Here is a 16,929-nt window from a genome sequence, read left to right on the forward strand (position 1 = left end):
TTCATATAAATTTTACCTGAAAAAAAACCAGTGTCTGAGATTCAACCAAAATTCTTGTAGTAAAAGAAGAAGAATTTTATTTTTCTATGATGAAGAAAGAGAGTGGTTGATGTGAAAAGCGAAGCTCCGAAAATCTATCGTTTTGGATTTTGATCGTATCAGCGAAATCATCGCCACTTCAATCGGTGTCGTTTTGATTCCTTGCTCAATAACTGTCACTTACTTGGTCAGATTCAATTCAAGTAAGCTCAAACCCTAGCTTCATTTCTTTTCAATTCAATTTGATTCAGTTTACTGATTTTTTTTATGCTTAATCTATGATATGTTTTGGTTTTGCTTCAATCATTACCGGAATAGTGAAATTTTCTATCTTATCTTTTACTTGATGGATTTTGTTGATCGAAATTGTGTGTGCTGATTTTTGATTTTTTCAAGTTTTTTTCTTTCTTTCTGGATTTATGATGATGAAGCTAGTAGATATTGTAGTTAAAGTGATGATAAAGTTGGATTTTTTTTTTCTTTTAAGATGTGATTTTTTTTATTGCTTTGTAATTGGAGGGTTATTAGATACGATTGGAATGATTTGGATTGTGTATAATCTGTAATTGATTTTGTAACCAAATTGATGCAACATTTGTTGATTATTAATGCTGGTTATTGAAGGAAATTTTGTTGCATGCCCATTGAAAATGTTAAAGGATTTTTGTGTTAGATTTTTTTATAATTATTAATTCTATAATGTATGAGATTATGTTACAAAAGATTCAACTAAGTTTTACATTGACTTGACTGTCGATTTCCAAACTCAACCCTCTCATTTTGTTGGGGCTTGGGACCAACTATGCATATCAAGGCTAACATATTGGAAATTTTATGATACAAAAGTACTACTTAGGGAAAATTTTATAAGACAGTTGTAACTGACAATGTTGTATGGGATGGTTATATAAATTATGCATATTAAAAATGAAGATGTTGGTTTGGATGTGTGGTCAAGACTAGACATGATAAGTTTAGAAATGGTGGTAACATTAGAAAAGATGGGAGAACCTAGACTTAGGTGATTTAGACACATGGAGAGAAGAAATGTAGATTTATAATAAAGAGAGTAGATTAGATGGAGGATAGTCAAATCACCATAGGTAGAGGAACACTATTTAGTGCTTAATAAGTTGGATACAAACATGATATATGATAGAACATTATGCCGTCGTTTGATTCATATAACTGATCCCACTTAGTGAGATAAAGCTCGATTGTTGTTTTACACAATGCAAAAAGATTGCAAGAAGGTGGATTTTAAAGTTTGTTTGTAAATTGTTATTATGGCTTGCGAAGATGAAGGTGCAGTTAAGATCTATTATTAGAAATATAAGTGGTGTATGAGAGTCTAAAAGAGTTTATTATTATTAGAAATCTAAGTGGTGTATGAGAGTCTAAAAGAATTTTCTTTTGAAGGTTTGAGTGATATATATGCGAAAACTGCAATGCTGTTTATCCTAGAAGAAATGTGTACCTTATACTTTCAAAGGATTTGATCCTGAGATGTATTGAAATTGTTTGTAGTTGTTTGGAGTCCCACCACATTGTTTAAATTCTCAGGCTGTTGGATGGATAAATGTATTTGGGCATCCTCACCCTTTGAGCTTGCTTTTGGGATGAGATCCAAGCTCATTTAACATGGTATCAAGGATGCTAGGTGTGAAGGTGGGCATCGAAGTTGTTTGTAGTTTGTTTGAGGTACTTGGGCACCCTCATCCTTTGAGCTAGTTTTTGGGATGAAATCTAAGCTCATTTAACAAGATGGAAGGGGGACATTTGTGATACAATTTGGTATTCTACTGGAAATCCATTGTAGAACTTGAGAATGCCCTAGAAATATGTACCTTATATTTGATCATAGTTCCAAATTGCGGTTGTGGTTGAAGTTACACTCCAAACCTTGATATTGCGGCAAAATTCAAAAAAATGCGGCTGTAACTGCAGTTGCAATAATGTTGCGAAGACCTCTAAAGCTTATTGCGCCACAATTGCAGTTACCAAATTTAGAACTATGATTTGGATCGCACAGATTTCATTAGGAAAGGTTTTATAAAAAGTCATGCATTATTGAGCACATCCTTAGGGCTTTATTTATGTCCCATGGATTTTAAATACATATATTCAAGTTCTCTAATTTTTGCCAGTTTACTTTGATGCTTGTTGAATGAACGGAAGCTCTATTTATTGGTATAGCTGACTACTGAGTGCGGAGTGCTGACAACCTGTTTTCTAGGTATGAATGGATCCTCTGTGGTGAGTGGTTTTAAAAAAAACAAAAGGGTAAATATTGAAATTTATGCGGTCATATTTTTTCTTTGAAAAAAAGAAAAGAATAACTACACAGACTGTTGGAATTTTCGCCTTAATTCTATGTTGTTAATCTCGGAACGTGGCGCGGTCAACCCCAAAATGGGAGCGGCGCGGGCGCTATTTTAATGGCACTTACATGCTAAAAACATATTAGAAAATACCAAAAAAAAAAAAACTCAAACTTCATGATGTATTAAGCGAAACATACTTCCAATGCCAAATATCATTAAAAGGCATACTTTCAATTCCAAATACCATTAAAAGGCATAAGTCTCAAGGAAAACATTGCAACAAACATACTTCCAAATAGTAATAAAATTCAAGAAAACAAACACTTTAGCATCTAAATCTTAAAATAACAAAACATTCAAACTCTAATAAAAGTTCAAGAATAATGTCTTCATCATCACTTCCTCTGCCAATAACATCCTTTTCATCCTCTTCATTCTCTTCATCCTCTCGTTCCTCTTCACCCTCTCCAAAATAGTCTTGATCACCAAATTCAACATCTACTACTGCCACTTCTTTTGCTTTTCCCTTAGATCTAGATGAAAAAGGTGGAAGTGGAGGTGCAACTGCCTTCTTCTGCAATGCTGCTTGGCTCTTAGTGTTGATTGTCGGCTCAACAACACCACTTGCAATTTCAAAATCTAGCCAAGACAAATCATCACCATGAAACACCATATCATCATCAGGTTGAGCTTCATCTTCACCTCCCAACAACCATAGGTTAGTTGTATCAATATCATCCTCCATGACCACAGGATCAATCATATCATCACTGTCAAAGCGCTCTTTTAAAGTTTGGTTATACTTGATAAAAACCAAGTCTTCCGATATTTGATGTTCAAGTCTATTTCTTTTCTTGGAGTGAATCTATATTATAATTTTAATGTTAGTTTAAATAATAAATATACTTACTAAACTATTAATTTGAAAGTTTGACTTAGGGCCCGTTTGTTTTGGCTTTTTTTAAAAATGATTTTTATAGTGTTACCAAATTTTGTAAAAAAATTTTTTACAAAGAAACTTTTTATAAAAGCTTCAAATAAAAATTTTGTTTGAATAGTTATTCTTAAAATGTGATTTAAGGTATTTCATTTATTTATGGGGAAAAAATTTGGATATCAAAATTTCAAAAAATCACTTAATTTTGAAGTTATTTCAAATAGATTTTCATAAAAATCATTTTTGAAATACAACTTTTTGAAAAAATTATGATTTTGACTAAGTTTTGGTTTCCAATTATGTATGTTTATGTTATAAGATATCAAAATTAATGTTTCATTTTAGAAAAAACAAATATAAAAAAACTTGTAATATTTTGAAGGGTTAATGAACTTTTTGGTCCCTCTAAATATTGCAGATTTCATTTTTAGTCCCTCCAAAATTTTCCTTCAAGAAATCGTCCCTTCAAAATTTTTCTTCCGAACTATTGGTCCCTAACGTCAAATTTCGTAGCTAATTAGTGGTTAAAGTCGTAGCTAATCTCTAGCAAATTTGACGTTAGGGACCAATAGTTTAGACGAAAAATTTTGGAGGGACGGTTTCTTAAAGGAAAATTTTGGAGGGACTAAAAACGAAATCTACAATATTTAGAGGGACCAAAAAGTTCATTAACCCTATTTTGAAAAACGATTTTAAAAAATCTATTTTCAAAAATACAAAGAAAAAATCCATTTTTTTAAAGCTGAAACAAACTGGCCCTTAATATCAACTACTTACATGCTCAAAAGCACTCCAATTCCGCTCACAACTCGATGAACTACAAGTCAAATTCAATATTTTAATAGCAAGGAACTGTAAATCTGGTGTTTTTGCTCCATACCTCTTCCAACACTCAGCTGCAATGCAACACTTATTTGCATTAACATATATATATATATATATATATATATATATATATATATATATATATATATATATATATATATATATATATATATATATATATATATATATATATATATATATACACACACACAAAAGTTGTTATGAAATTAAATTATTGCAAAATAGACTTAGTTACTTACCAGGAGATACAATGTCTCTTTGCCTTACCGCTTTTGTCAATCCAAAGTGGCCCACACCCATCTTATATTTCGCCAAGTCTCCATGGATGATATCAACAACTTCAGCACTTGCAGAAAGCTTATCAATGCATGCATAAAGGCCATCCAACAACTTAGCGTCATTCTCAATCATTGGATTGGTATAAAAGTACTTCGGATTAAGATAATATCCAACTGTGTGTAACGGATGATGAAGTTGAATACTCCATCTTCTATCAACAATATCAATGATGTCTTTGTACTTGTTTTCATTGTTGTTGAAGTTTTTTTGAATAAACTCCCAACATTGCATGATAGATGCTACCCATTGTCGGTTTTTTTTCATTATCAACAAGCCTAAGTATTTTTACAAGAGGCCCCATAGCTTTAAGAGCGCACACAATATCCTCCCAAAATGAGATTTGAAGTACAATAGCAGCCGCCGCCTTTCCTTTCACCTCCTTACTTGCATTCAAGTTCAACCATTCTTTAGAAGTGAACATGGTTCTAATTTTTGCCTTTAGAATGTGCAATATGTGCAAAGTAAGAAAGTTTGTGGCAAACCTTGTGAAACCAACTCACTTTCTAATTTCTCCCTCATTAAGTTTAAAACCAAAGAATGGTTGTAAATGAAGCCCATGAGAGTCATTCCTTTTTGTATAACCTTCTTGACTTTAAGAATTTTTCCGATATCTTCTAGCATCAAGTCTAGACAATGAGCAGCATATGGAGTCCAAAATATTTTTGGCCTCGATACTTGAAGATGTTTACCGGCCAAGACATAATTGCTTCCATTATCGGTAACTAGCTGCACAACATTACTTTCACCAATCTCTTCAACAAAGCTATCTAAAAGCTGAAACAACTTTTGTCCAGTTTTCATGTATGCAGAAGCATCAACACTTTTAACAAACATTGTTCCTGCCGGAGAATTGACCAAAAAGTTTATCAATGTTCTTCCCTTTGTATCAGTCCAACTATCAGACATTATGGAACAACCATCTTTTGCTTGTTCTTGCTTATTAGTACTCAGCATCTCATGTGTAAGTTGCAACTCATCTTGAAGTAATGGAACTCTCGACTCATAGTAGCTTGGAGGCTTCAAAGGTGCACCATACATACCAATTGCTTCAACCATCAATTTGAAACTTCTTGAATTTGCAACATTGAAAGCAATTCCATTCCGATAAAAGAAACAGGCTATGTATTGGCAACAACTCAATTTGCTTTCTTATCACAAGCATCATTCAAACTTGTTTGCTTTCCTTTTTTCAAAGTCTCCTCGGGTTTTCTATAGTAAATTGCATCCAAGGGACCTTTTGTATTCCTCTTGGCAGCGACATACTCCCTTCTTTAGCCGGCCTATTTCCACTTCGAATCCTAGATATGTCTAGTCGGACTATTTCCACTTCGAATCCTAGATATGTCTAGCCGGACTATTTCCACTTCGAATCCTAGATATGTTTGCAACAGATACAAAATGATTTTCTAGGTTAAAAAATCGAGTTTTGGGCCCAACCCGACCCGGTTCATGAATCCAGAAAAGCGCTTGCGTTGGACCGCTTCGCAACCGCTCCACGACCAGCGATAGCGGCCGCTCAGCCTGCATCTTCCTATCGCGGAGAACCGCTACAGCCGAAAGCGTCCGGGCCATTTTCCTCACTCCGTGCCGTGATTGCGGCCGCATCAGGTGCTATTCATAACATAGCCTTAATTGCGGTCCGCCCCTAATCGCCTTAATTGCGGCACTTTGGCTTGTCTTCATTGCACCCCCAACACCTTCATTGTGTTGGATTTGAAGAGGTGAATTTAGTCCCACATTGATTAGAGATATGGCCCGTGGTGTGTTTATAAGTGGGGGCACTCCTAAACTTACAAGCCGATTTTGTAGAGGTGAGTTAGGCCCATCCCAAATTGTGAGATGGTATCTGAGCCTATCCTAGATCCATTGTTGGGTTTCCCGTATCGTTCACGCTTCGAGCTCATTGAAGCCCAAGCGTGAGGGTGTATGTTGGAATTTCCGCCTTAGTTGCGGTCCGTCCCTAGTCGGCTTAATTGCGGCACTTTGACTTGCTTTCATTGCAGCCCCCAATACCTTCATTGTGTTGGATTTGAAGCGGTAGATTTAGTCCCACATTGATTAGAGATATGACCTGTGGTGTGTTTATAAGTGGAGGCACTCCTCACCTTACAAGTCGGTTTTGTAGGGATGAGTTAGGCCCAACCCAAATTGTGAGATAGACTATGCAAGATTGTGTAATTTGATCACCATCTAAGGAAGTCGAATCCAGTTCCAGCCTCTGTAGTTCAGTAGTGTTGAAAACAAAAAGGAAAAAGATGATAGGATGCAAGGAAAGGACCTAAAAAGTACGGAGCAATGTGTTATATATGAGATCTCTTTAGTTGCGCCACTTTTGCTAGTCTCAAGCTCTATTGATTTGATTCTACTTCTACTTCTACATTTAGAAACATATACTCCCTCTGGCCTTATTTATAAGCAAAGATTCTCTTTTAAGATTCATTGAATAATAAATGTATCTTGTCTGTTATGTAGACTAGATACATTCATTATTCATTGAACCTAAAAAGAGCACTTTTGCTTATAAATCAGGCCGGAGTAGTACCTTTTAGTGAACAATGTATTACATACAACTGCTCTCTGGGTGCTCATGACTTTCCAGAACACTTTAAAATACTCCTTAACTTATAGTTGGAAACATAGACTAGCTAATTGTTTTTATGCAAATTATTAATTTTTCTATGCGGGTATCTCTGTTGTCTATCTATGTTTACATTATATGCATGTAATAGGTATTGTTCAGTGCTATTATTGCATTAAATTTATGGTTATCTCTCTATTTCAATTGTGATATTTTTAAATTGGTGGCGACAATTGTTTAATTTTCTGGAGTTACTAATGAGTCTGTCTTTTATCAATTTTGCTGCAGATATTGGAGATTGATATGATGTCTCTGCACCTACCCATCCCTGTGCAGTACTGATTGGATACCTCTGATTCTTATCTAATGTGTAGCATGTAACAGTGCCTGTTTGATGTGCCACACCAAGCTGGCTAAGGCATAATTAAAATTCAATTTTGGCAATTTATATTGAATGAGAGGATTTGTAAATTATATTTTCATTCAAGTTTAAGGGAGAAGTTTTGTTGGGAAAAATAAAAAAGCATCTGAATAAAGTTCTTGAGATACACTTTCAAGTTCAATTTGAAGAAAGGGGATTGCTATCGTACTGAAAGAATTATTACACTGTGCTCACATATTCAGTACATGATATATTATTTTTTCAGTATATTTTTTAATTATAAAGGATTTGATATTATGGTATAAGGAAAAAAATGGAGCCAATTTCGGAAAAACGATATCCTCTAGGTGCAGTAAATTACAAGTTATATGAAGAGGTTGGGGAAGGCGTCAGTGCCTCAGTATTCCGAGCTCTCTGCATTCCACTCAATGAGATTGTTGCCATCAAAGTACTTGATCTTGAGAAGTGCAATAATGATTTGGTATGTGGGTTAATCTCTTGTACAATTTGTAATGTTTATCTTTTTCAGTTACCTCTGCATGTGCTGAATTTTATTGCATGTTTGGTTACTATTGATCAAGCGATCCAACACTTTTGTTTCTAAAGGTGTGGAAAATATTGTGCTTGTTTGAGTTTGCCAAGTTGCTACAGAATGAGGCTCTTTTTATGTTAAGCTCTGTTGAATCCAATTACCCTTATTTAACCTAACTTTGTATATAGCATGATTATGTTGTTTTCATATTGCACCACTTATCTTGCTACATTACATGCTTGGAGTCACTATTACACTATTTGGTGCTAAATCATGTATTTGTATCTGTTCATGGTTTGCTTTTCAAGTCCTCTGAGTTAATATGCGTACTTGCACAGTTGACTCCATTTTCTATATTACAAGACTAGTTTCTATCATTAGTTCTTTGTCTGATAAATAATTGTGCAAATGTTTATTCCATTGCTGTACACAATAAATTGCGTGAACATCTGTGTGGGTGTGTATTCCATTTCTGTACACTCATAATGATAGGTGCACAAATATATGCAGGATGGAATTCGGAGAGAGGTACAGACCATGAGCTTGATTGATCATCCAAATCTTTTAAAAGCATATTGCTCTTTTACTGCTGGGCACAGTCTTTGGGTTGTGATGCCCTACATGGCTGGTGGCTCTTGCCTTCATATAATGAAATCGGCCTTTCCCGAGGGTTTTGAAGAACCTGTTATTGCAACTGTATTGCGTGAGGTTCTCAAAGCTCTTGTTTATCTCCATGCCCATGGGCACATACACAGAGATATTAAGGTATTGTGCTACATATTGAGTGAGGTTCTCAAAGCTCGACTTATACCAGTTCTCTTCTTTTTTAAAGATATGATTCCTTTTGAATTTTGATAATGTATATTGAGAATTTGTCAGTTAGAATTCTTAATTATAAACTAAGTGGAATAGTTTCGAATGATTTTAAAAGAACTCATTTTTCTGCTTTTGTGCTGGTTGTAAACCTGTATCTGAAACCCAATAATTAATTTCTTTTTTATTTTCATAAATTTTTATCTACCTTTTCTTCACATGTCTGTATTTATTGAGTTCTCTTTTATACTCTTTTAAACATTCATAATCATAACTACGCAGGCTGGGAATATTTTGTTTGATTCTAATGGTGCAGTCAAAGTGGCTGACTTTGGAGTATCTGCGTGTATGTTTGATACCGGAGATAGGCAACGTTCAAGAAATACTTTTGTTGGAACACCTTGCTGGTACCATTTACTTTCTATTGAACTTCTCTATTGTAGTTTTTCGTATGAAATTTGGCTACCATTGAAAGAGTAAAACTGTTTAAGCTACACACTGTGCTAAATTTCCACAGGATGGCTCCTGAAGTTATGCAGCAATTGCATGGATATGATTTTAAGTGAGTGCCTTCTATTCCCTCCCTCCACTCACCAATCGCTCTTTTTCCTTTTCAAAAGGATCTTGCTCCGGGATATCTTAGTCTTTGTGAAGTTTTTTTATTTTATTTTCATTTTCCTATAACAGAGCAGATATATGGTCGTTTGGTATAACAGCACTTGAACTTGCTCATGGTCATGCACCATTTTCCAAGTATCCACCGATGAAAGTAACTTACCTGTCTTGTGTCTTTTAAAGTTGTCTGTATTTGTCTACTGATAGCGCTGTGAGCTAAGATTTGAATTCTTTCCCTTATTTCCCTGGATGCAGGTTTTGCTTATGACTTTGCAAAATGCCCCTCCAGGTCTTGATTATGAAAGAGACAAGAGATTTTCAAAGGTTTGTGGCTCTCACTCAAAATTTTGTAGTACCTGTTACTCAGAAAGATTATTTATATTTATTGTTCTTCCTTCCTTTCCAGTCTTTCAAAGAGTTGGTTGCCACCTGCTTAGTCAAAGACCCAAAGAAGCGTCCAAGCTCAGAAAAGCTTTTAAAGCACCACTTCTTTAAACATGCACGTGCCACCGAATATCTTGCTCGCACCATTCTCGATGGCCTTGCTCCATTAGGAGACCGCTTTAAAACGCTGAAGGTTTGCCCTTTAATTCTAAATTCTTCTGTTCTGTGTAAAATTGTTTGGGTTTTAATATCAATCCTCTGACTTGCTTGTGTGTTTAAGGCTAAAGAGGCAGATTTATTGATGCAGAACAAAGCTCTTTATGAAATGGAGCAATTATCTCAGGTAGGTTGATCATAAATCTCCTGTGATTTGTGCTTGCTTCTGGCATGTTCTATAAAAGTTGTGGTTTTTAGTGCAGTCTTAAATGCATGTCATTTTGCCTTGTTTCCCTTTCCGTGTTGCATATGACTTTAGTTTGTAATTTGCAATTACACCTTGAGGATTCAAGTATGTGCTTATATACTACATTTGACGATGCAACTATTTCAAATACAGAAAGAATATATTCGAGGAATTAGTGCCTGGAATTTTAACCTGGAAGATTTGAAGAGTCAAGCTGCTCTTGTAAGTATTTTCACCTTTCTATTTTGTATAATCTGTTTAATTTTTATGTGAACTAGTTGGGGAAGTTGGTCATTATTGGGAAATATCATATTGTTAACATTTTTGTGTTGGTAACAGATTCAAGATGAAGACATGTCAATTGCAGAAAAGCCAGATACAGATAAGAAGAAAAAAGACATCTTAAATGACTTAAAGGTTCCCGCGGAGGAGCATTCTGCTTCTAATCATTCAGAGGGTAAATCCACACTGGACAAGGAGGTACTGTTGTTGTCCTAAATGATCTTATCATTTTCCTTTGGCTCTTTTTGAACTCTAAACCTTTTTAAAAAATAACTGGATGTGCCTGTATCTATAGTATTTCCGTTACATCTTATTTCAGGATGGATTCAACAATCTTAAGGATTTGGAAAGTTCACTTGCTTCATTCCCTGTTAAACCTCTTCAAGCACTCAAGTATGCTGACCTTTTACATTTTGTATTTCTTGCATCTCCTACTTATTTAGTGCTATCTTTTCTAGTGTTGGCACAATGTTTTACGTAATGTTGTCTCGTTTTGTTATTATAATAAAGTAGTTACCAAAAAAACTAAGTCCTTTATTTACCACTCATATCAATTCTTCATCGAGTTTTTGTAGATATGATGTGTCTATCCTTTTCTTATTATATGATCTATATAACATCTCCTTTATAGTTCATGCAATGTTATTTCAGATCCTTTTCTTCATTCGTCGATAAAAACATAAAATGCAATTCATTTTTTTTTTTTTGCATGATAAAGAAGTAAAAGATAAGTTTGGACAAGGAAAATGCTACACATTTAAACTTTCAATTGATTTTGTTTTGGTTAAAAATTTTATTCTTGGATTTTCAAGAATTATGTCATAATTTAGCAGTTCAGTTTCAACGAGAAAATGTTATTTCTGATATGCAATTTGGTGCAGAGGTTGTTTTGATGTCTGTGATGATGATGATGTCAATAATACTAGTCCAAGAGATTTGGATCACAGTTATGGAAGAATTGATAATGAAAGTTCTGGGCCAAGTAAAATGTCGCCTCAAAATTCTACTCAGCCTAAGAAATTTTTCTCTAGCTCTTTACAACCTGATAATTTTTCCAAAAAAGTTACTGATGTGGACAGGTAATTTTTAATTGACAACTCCATGCTAAGTAGTTATTTTTACACTACTATACGGATTTTTTTGAGCTCGTTACTTGAACTTCTATACAGATGCCTATTTGGAAACGAGCTTCTTACCAAATTGAATTTATGTTACTAGAACTTGCAAATGCTTGAGATTTGCAACCATGCTTGGGGTGCAGTGTTGTTGCCATATTTGTTTTGTTATTTGTTATGTATCTGTCACTCTTTTTTTGGTTATTTTATTAACAAATAGCTTAATTATTGAGATTTTATAAAGTGAAACATGATTATTGAGATTTTATAAAGTGAAACATGATTATTGAGATTTTATAGAAATTTGGTATCTGTTGCTAGCCTTATTTTGTAATGATCTGGAGCTATGAGAATGTGGATATTTTATTTTTATTTACTAGAGTATATTTCGTTTCTTTACTACTGCATATTTGATTGAGTTGCAGTGTTAGTGTTACTAATTATAGATTTTGTGTATCTTGAAAGGGATTATCCACAAACAAAATATCCTTCCGAACGGAATCACAGTGGTCCATTGTTATATCGGCAGAGGAGAGATATCAACAACTTTCCATCTGGTATGTATATTTTTATTCAAATTTGATTGGTGTTTTGATAGTCTTTATGTTTTTCCCCATTATCAACTAGATTTGAAGTTGTTTTATTTGTAAAATAATTAGATCGAGAAATGGATCTTACATAATTTTTTTCAATGCTGCTTTCATATGCAGTTGATGACGCATCAGAAGGAGCGGTCGTCCAGCGTAGGGGACGGTTTAAGGTCACCTCAGCAGATCCCAGTTCAATGGTATGTATTACACTGCATATATTTTTTTCTCCTGCCCAGTACTCTTGTAACCTCAAACAAGCTTTATTTGCTTGCTGATTCATCAAAGGGGGCAGTCATTTATCTTTTAATCTTGAATTTTCCCATTAATTTCTAATTTAGAGCTTGCAAGTCTTACTATATTTATACTATCTATTAATATTTGTATCACTTCCTCTTTTGTTATATTGACGCTGTAAAAAGTTATGGATGATTTAAACGCTACAATGTTTGACACTTCATAACATTGAGGATGGAAATTAACCAAGTTATGTTTTAGGCTATGTCTTTGGAATCATTGCCTTTTTTTACTCATTCAGGGTCTTTCAAATAACTCTTCTGGCCCTGTTACTGGAAGTCCTACTCCTACTCCTACCAGTCCCCCAAAACAGAACTTAGTGACCGCTTCTATTCTTCCATCCCTGCAGTGCATCTTGCAACAGAACGGCTTGCAGAGGGTATGCTTCTGTTTGTATTTCTTAGATTATTGTCGAATGAATAGTCAAAGGCATAAATTCATTTTTCCATGGGTTTTTGACAGGAAGAAATTATTAAACTGATAAAGCACACAGAGCAATCTTATGGTATTTTCTCTCGTCTTTATGCGTGTGAATCTATCTGTGCATATATTTCTGTACTGACCCTTAAAACCAGAAAATGTTGTTTGCTTCATTTGAATAATCTCTCTTGTAGCAGGTAAGAATTCAGAATCCATAGAGGCAGGAGCAGTTGATATTCTGCAGGTAAGTTACAGTCCTTTTTACATATCAAATTTTAAGAACCTCTTAACATTATGTGGTCCAAAAAAAAAGTTTCTCCAGTCATACTTTTTTTTCAATATTGAGTTGCCTTGATTTCTTTAACTTGTGAATGTTTCAAAGCATTACTATGGGTGTTGATACTTAATAAGATTATTGTTGCTTGATGTAATGATATGATTATAACTTACATTTAGGCACACCAATATCTAGTTTTAGTCCCTGGGTTCTCAACTTTATTAAACATAAACAGTCATTTTAGCCTTCAATAGCACTCCTTTCCCCACAGGTTGTAGACCCTCTTCCATCCCCAAGTCAATGCCTCCTTTTTTCTCTGAAATGATAATTCTTGTCATACCAATTATAGATCAGTGTTACTGAATTTTTGGGTGTGTAATTTTTAGCCTATATTACTTAGGCCATAGGGAATGTTCTTAAGTAGTTAAGAGAAACAATTATTTTCTTTGATTTCTTTCAACTTTGGGGGCTGTTTTGGGGGGTTTTAGTTACAACCTGCTGTGTATTGTTTAATAATAATTTATTTAAATTCAACACTCTAAAGAGGAAAGGAGATCAAATGGAAGACAACCAAAACATTAGAAAGGATGTAGGTTTAAATGCATTGTTTGGACATGATTTATGACTGAATATTATGAAATTGTTTGAGCCATGCTATGGACCCCACCACCGAGTTAGAAAAGGTTGTTTGGTAGTTAAACTTCACATGCTCAGCAGTGGAATCCTTGCAATTGTAGCACAAGGCTGATAGGGAGAAAGTATATTGAAAATTTTGATATTTTGAATTTAGGAACAATGGTTAGCATAATTTGGGGTATGCAAATTTTAGCTGAAGCTTAATGAGAAAAAGAGTCTTTAGTACTTTTTGTTATCTGTCAAGGAGTTTGTTACGATTTTACGGCACTTGCTGTTTTGTTGAGTTGCCTCATATTAGTGCCACTTGCAGGCATCACCCGCGACAACTAGAGAAAAAGAGCTGCATTCGCAGGTGATTCAACTTCAGCAGAGGTATATGAATGTAACTATTTCTGAAAGTTTTGTATGTTTACATTCCACATACATCTTATTTTCAACTCTTATGTCAGCATTGGAAGCCTTGTTGAGGAATTGCAGAGACAAAAGATGAAAAATGTTCAGGTGTGTTAATCTTGTTCTGTTGCACTTACCCATTTACCCTTATGGTTCGAACAGTGATGCTCAGTGTGATTTTTTTGGAGCTTCTTTTTCTTCTATGTTTACTATAATACTATAAACTATGTATGCTTTGTTATTATTCTTATTTTTTCTTTCAATAAATTCATTAACTCGTTCCCTACATTACATAGACTCTAGATTTACTATTAATGCTGCATGCCGCTCTTAATGAAAAGTGATTTCCTCAATCTATTTGTCCGTCTTCATTAAAATTACACATCTAGTACTAGCAGTTATAAGACTTTTCATATTATGTCAAGTAAGTTAGAATTGTTTTCTTGATAATCGTATTTGGTTTTTTTCAAGTCATCATTTATGGTATCTTTCTGTTTGGTTTGCAGTTAGAGAGACAGTTAAGCAGTATGGTCAACAAAATTGAAAAGTGAAGAACAAGATGATGAGTGTTATCGTGGTTTGATTAATCTTGGGGGATAGGGGCATATCTTATTACCATATGTGAACTTGTGGTTGCGGCAGAGAGCAATTTTTGAGATGCTATTCCTTGAGTCACCTGTAAAATTTAATTTATTTGACAAGATACTCAGATCATGTAATTATGACTCTTTCTCCTTTCTCCCCTCTCTTCCCAAATAATAATCACTCTTGAGGATTCTGATTAATGCATATAGAAGTTTTTTTAGCTCCTTAATACACAGCTCAGTGCCTTTGTGTTTCAATTAATTTATTGTTGGATGGTATTTCTTCATATCATCAGCTGTTTGAACCACTTACGCAGGTAGAGAGACACTGATGAGTTTGAAATTGTGCGACACATCTTACCTCTCTCAATTCTAATTTTATATGCAGTTTAGTTAGTTGTATGGCTATCCTTCTTACTTGACAAGTTAAGGGATAATTTGTGTTTGGTATATATTAAGGGGGCACTTAGAAAGGTTTATTTAGAGTTATCTTATGTTAAAAGTGTTAGAACAGTCACGGCTTCCATAATAATCACAATGTGGAAGAATATTAGAATATCATTAATATTTGTTATTTATAAATTATATCAGTTAATTTTATTATTTTATCAGTTGCATTTATAATATCACTTTTATTTTGAGTATACCACGCTTTGTTTTGAGGAGTTAATTTTGTGTATCTTTTACAATGTTTTAAAAATCAGACCGATCATTAAATCAGTGGGAGTATTGAGACTGTTAGAGAAGTCCAGGGAACGAGGTTCGGAAGTGTCAATGGTGTTAGTGCATGAGACACTTTAAGTGAGGAGAGAATAGAGAGAATAAAAAAGGAAATAAGGATTATATTATTGAATTGTACAAATAATGATACAGACTATGACTATTTATATACGATTGAGCTTGAGCTTATACAATTTGAATTATATTTGATATTATTAGATTAAATTATATTTGATATTATATCAATAATATATTAATCTCAATAATATGTCAACATGCCTCTTATAATCCAAGTTATTGAACAAGTCTAAAAATAGTCAATCTGAATTATTTCTAATCTCTTTCTCAAATTTAAGAATCTGTCGATCTTCTATCCTTTGGTGAAAATGTCGGCTAACAGTGCTTCACTCGAGCAATGCCTAACTTCAAGTTCACCTCAATTTACCTTTTCCCTCAAGAAGTGAAATCTAGCTTCGATATGCTTACTCCTTCCATGCAGAACTGAATTCTTTGCCAACTTTATGGATGTCTTGTTGTCGATTTGCAACACAAGAGGTTTCTTCACTTCGACCTTCATTTCTTCAAGTACAGATCTGATTCAAATTGCTTGACATGTAGCATAGGATCCTGCGATATATTCAGCTTCACACGTTGATATTGCCATTACAGGTTGTTTCTTCGAACACCATAAAATTAGGGCACCAAATACTTGAAAGAAATATCCAGTTGTGCTTTTTTGATCTTCCTTATCTCCACACCAATCAACATTTGAAAAGCAAGTAACTGTTGCTTCTTCGCCTTCAGAGTCTCGTTGAAATAGAATTCCATAGTCTATGGATCTTTTTAGGTATCTTAGAATTCTTCTCGCAGTCTTCATGTGTGACACTCTTGGTTCACTCATGTATCTGCTCAATAATCCGATTGTGAAACCTATAACAGATCCACTGTTGCACACATATCTCAGAGATCCGATAATTTGCTTGAACAAAGTTACATCGACTTTGTCTTCTTCTCCATGCTTCTCCAACTTCAAGTTTGTTTCGATAGGTAAGGATGCAGGATTCAAATCATCCATTATGATATCTTGAGTATCTCTTTGACATATTTTCTTTGATGTAGCACCATACCTTGCTTCGACATTTGAAATTCCATGCCTAAGAAATAAGACAATTTTCGCAGATCCGACATTTCAAATTCCTTCATCACCAGCTCTTTGAACTTCGACAAGTTCTCCAAGCTATTTCCAGTTACCAGCAAGTCATCGACATATAAGCAGATGATTGTTATATTTTGTGTCACAACCTGAACATAGACACCATACTCAGATTTGCATTTGACAAATCTTAGTTCGATTAAGTATGAGTAGATCTTCTTGTTCCATGCATGCCCTAGGTGCCTGCTTGAGACCATAGAGTGCTTTGTGTAA

At 34.3% G+C, this 16,929-nt stretch overlaps 2 protein-coding genes across 4 annotated transcripts; one reads left to right on the forward strand and one right to left on the reverse strand.

The window, feature by feature from the left end:
- On the forward strand, nt 1-15,013 carry LOC131625286 (serine/threonine-protein kinase BLUS1). 3 transcript variants are annotated; one of them, XM_058896169.1, is made up of 21 exons: nt 1-242; nt 7,352-7,926; nt 8,488-8,742; nt 9,073-9,197; nt 9,308-9,352; nt 9,478-9,559; nt 9,661-9,729; nt 9,812-9,982; nt 10,070-10,132; nt 10,346-10,414; nt 10,532-10,672; nt 10,794-10,867; nt 11,356-11,553; nt 12,055-12,146; nt 12,300-12,376; nt 12,715-12,852; nt 12,936-12,978; nt 13,088-13,137; nt 14,117-14,178; nt 14,256-14,307; nt 14,706-15,013. In XM_058896169.1, the coding sequence occupies exons 2-21, from the start codon at nt 7,759-7,761 to the stop codon at nt 14,748-14,750; spliced, it is 2,019 nt and encodes a 672-aa protein (XP_058752152.1). In that variant the 5' UTR covers nt 1-242; nt 7,352-7,758; the 3' UTR covers nt 14,751-15,013. The 3 variants fall into 3 exon arrangements, with proteins under 3 accessions (XP_058752152.1, XP_058752153.1, XP_058752154.1); XM_058896170.1 differs by having other exon boundaries at nt 13,091-13,137; XM_058896171.1 differs by having other exon boundaries at nt 10,097-10,132.
- A 1,088-nt stretch (nt 15,014-16,101) lies between these two features.
- Nucleotides 16,102-16,578, reverse strand: LOC131625265 (secreted RxLR effector protein 161-like). Its single transcript, XM_058896145.1, has one exon. It carries the CDS (start codon nt 16,576-16,578, stop codon nt 16,102-16,104), a length of 477 nt encoding a protein of 158 aa, XP_058752128.1.
- Nucleotides 16,579-16,929: the final 351 nt, after the last annotated feature.

The sequence above is a fragment of the Vicia villosa genome, unplaced genomic scaffold, assembly GCF_029867415.1.
Source record: "Vicia villosa cultivar HV-30 ecotype Madison, WI unplaced genomic scaffold, Vvil1.0 ctg.000197F_1_1, whole genome shotgun sequence".
Taxonomy (NCBI): domain Eukaryota; kingdom Viridiplantae; phylum Streptophyta; class Magnoliopsida; order Fabales; family Fabaceae; genus Vicia; species Vicia villosa.

Excerpts from the sequence above, each read along its gene's own strand:
- LOC131625265 (XM_058896145.1), bottom strand. The coding sequence starts at position 16,578 with ATGGATGATTTGAATCCTGCATCCTTACCTATCGAAACAAACTTGAAG.
- LOC131625286 (XM_058896169.1), top strand. The coding sequence starts at position 7,759 with ATGGAGCCAATTTCGGAAAAACGATATCCTCTAGGTGCAGTAAATTAC. Across the intron at positions 10,133-10,345 it reads AAATGGAGCAATTATCTCAG|AAAGAATATATTCGAGGAAT; the intron begins GTAGGTTGATCA and ends TTTCAAATACAG. Across the intron at positions 12,377-12,714 it reads CAGCAGATCCCAGTTCAATG|GGTCTTTCAAATAACTCTTC; the intron begins GTATGTATTACA and ends TTACTCATTCAG.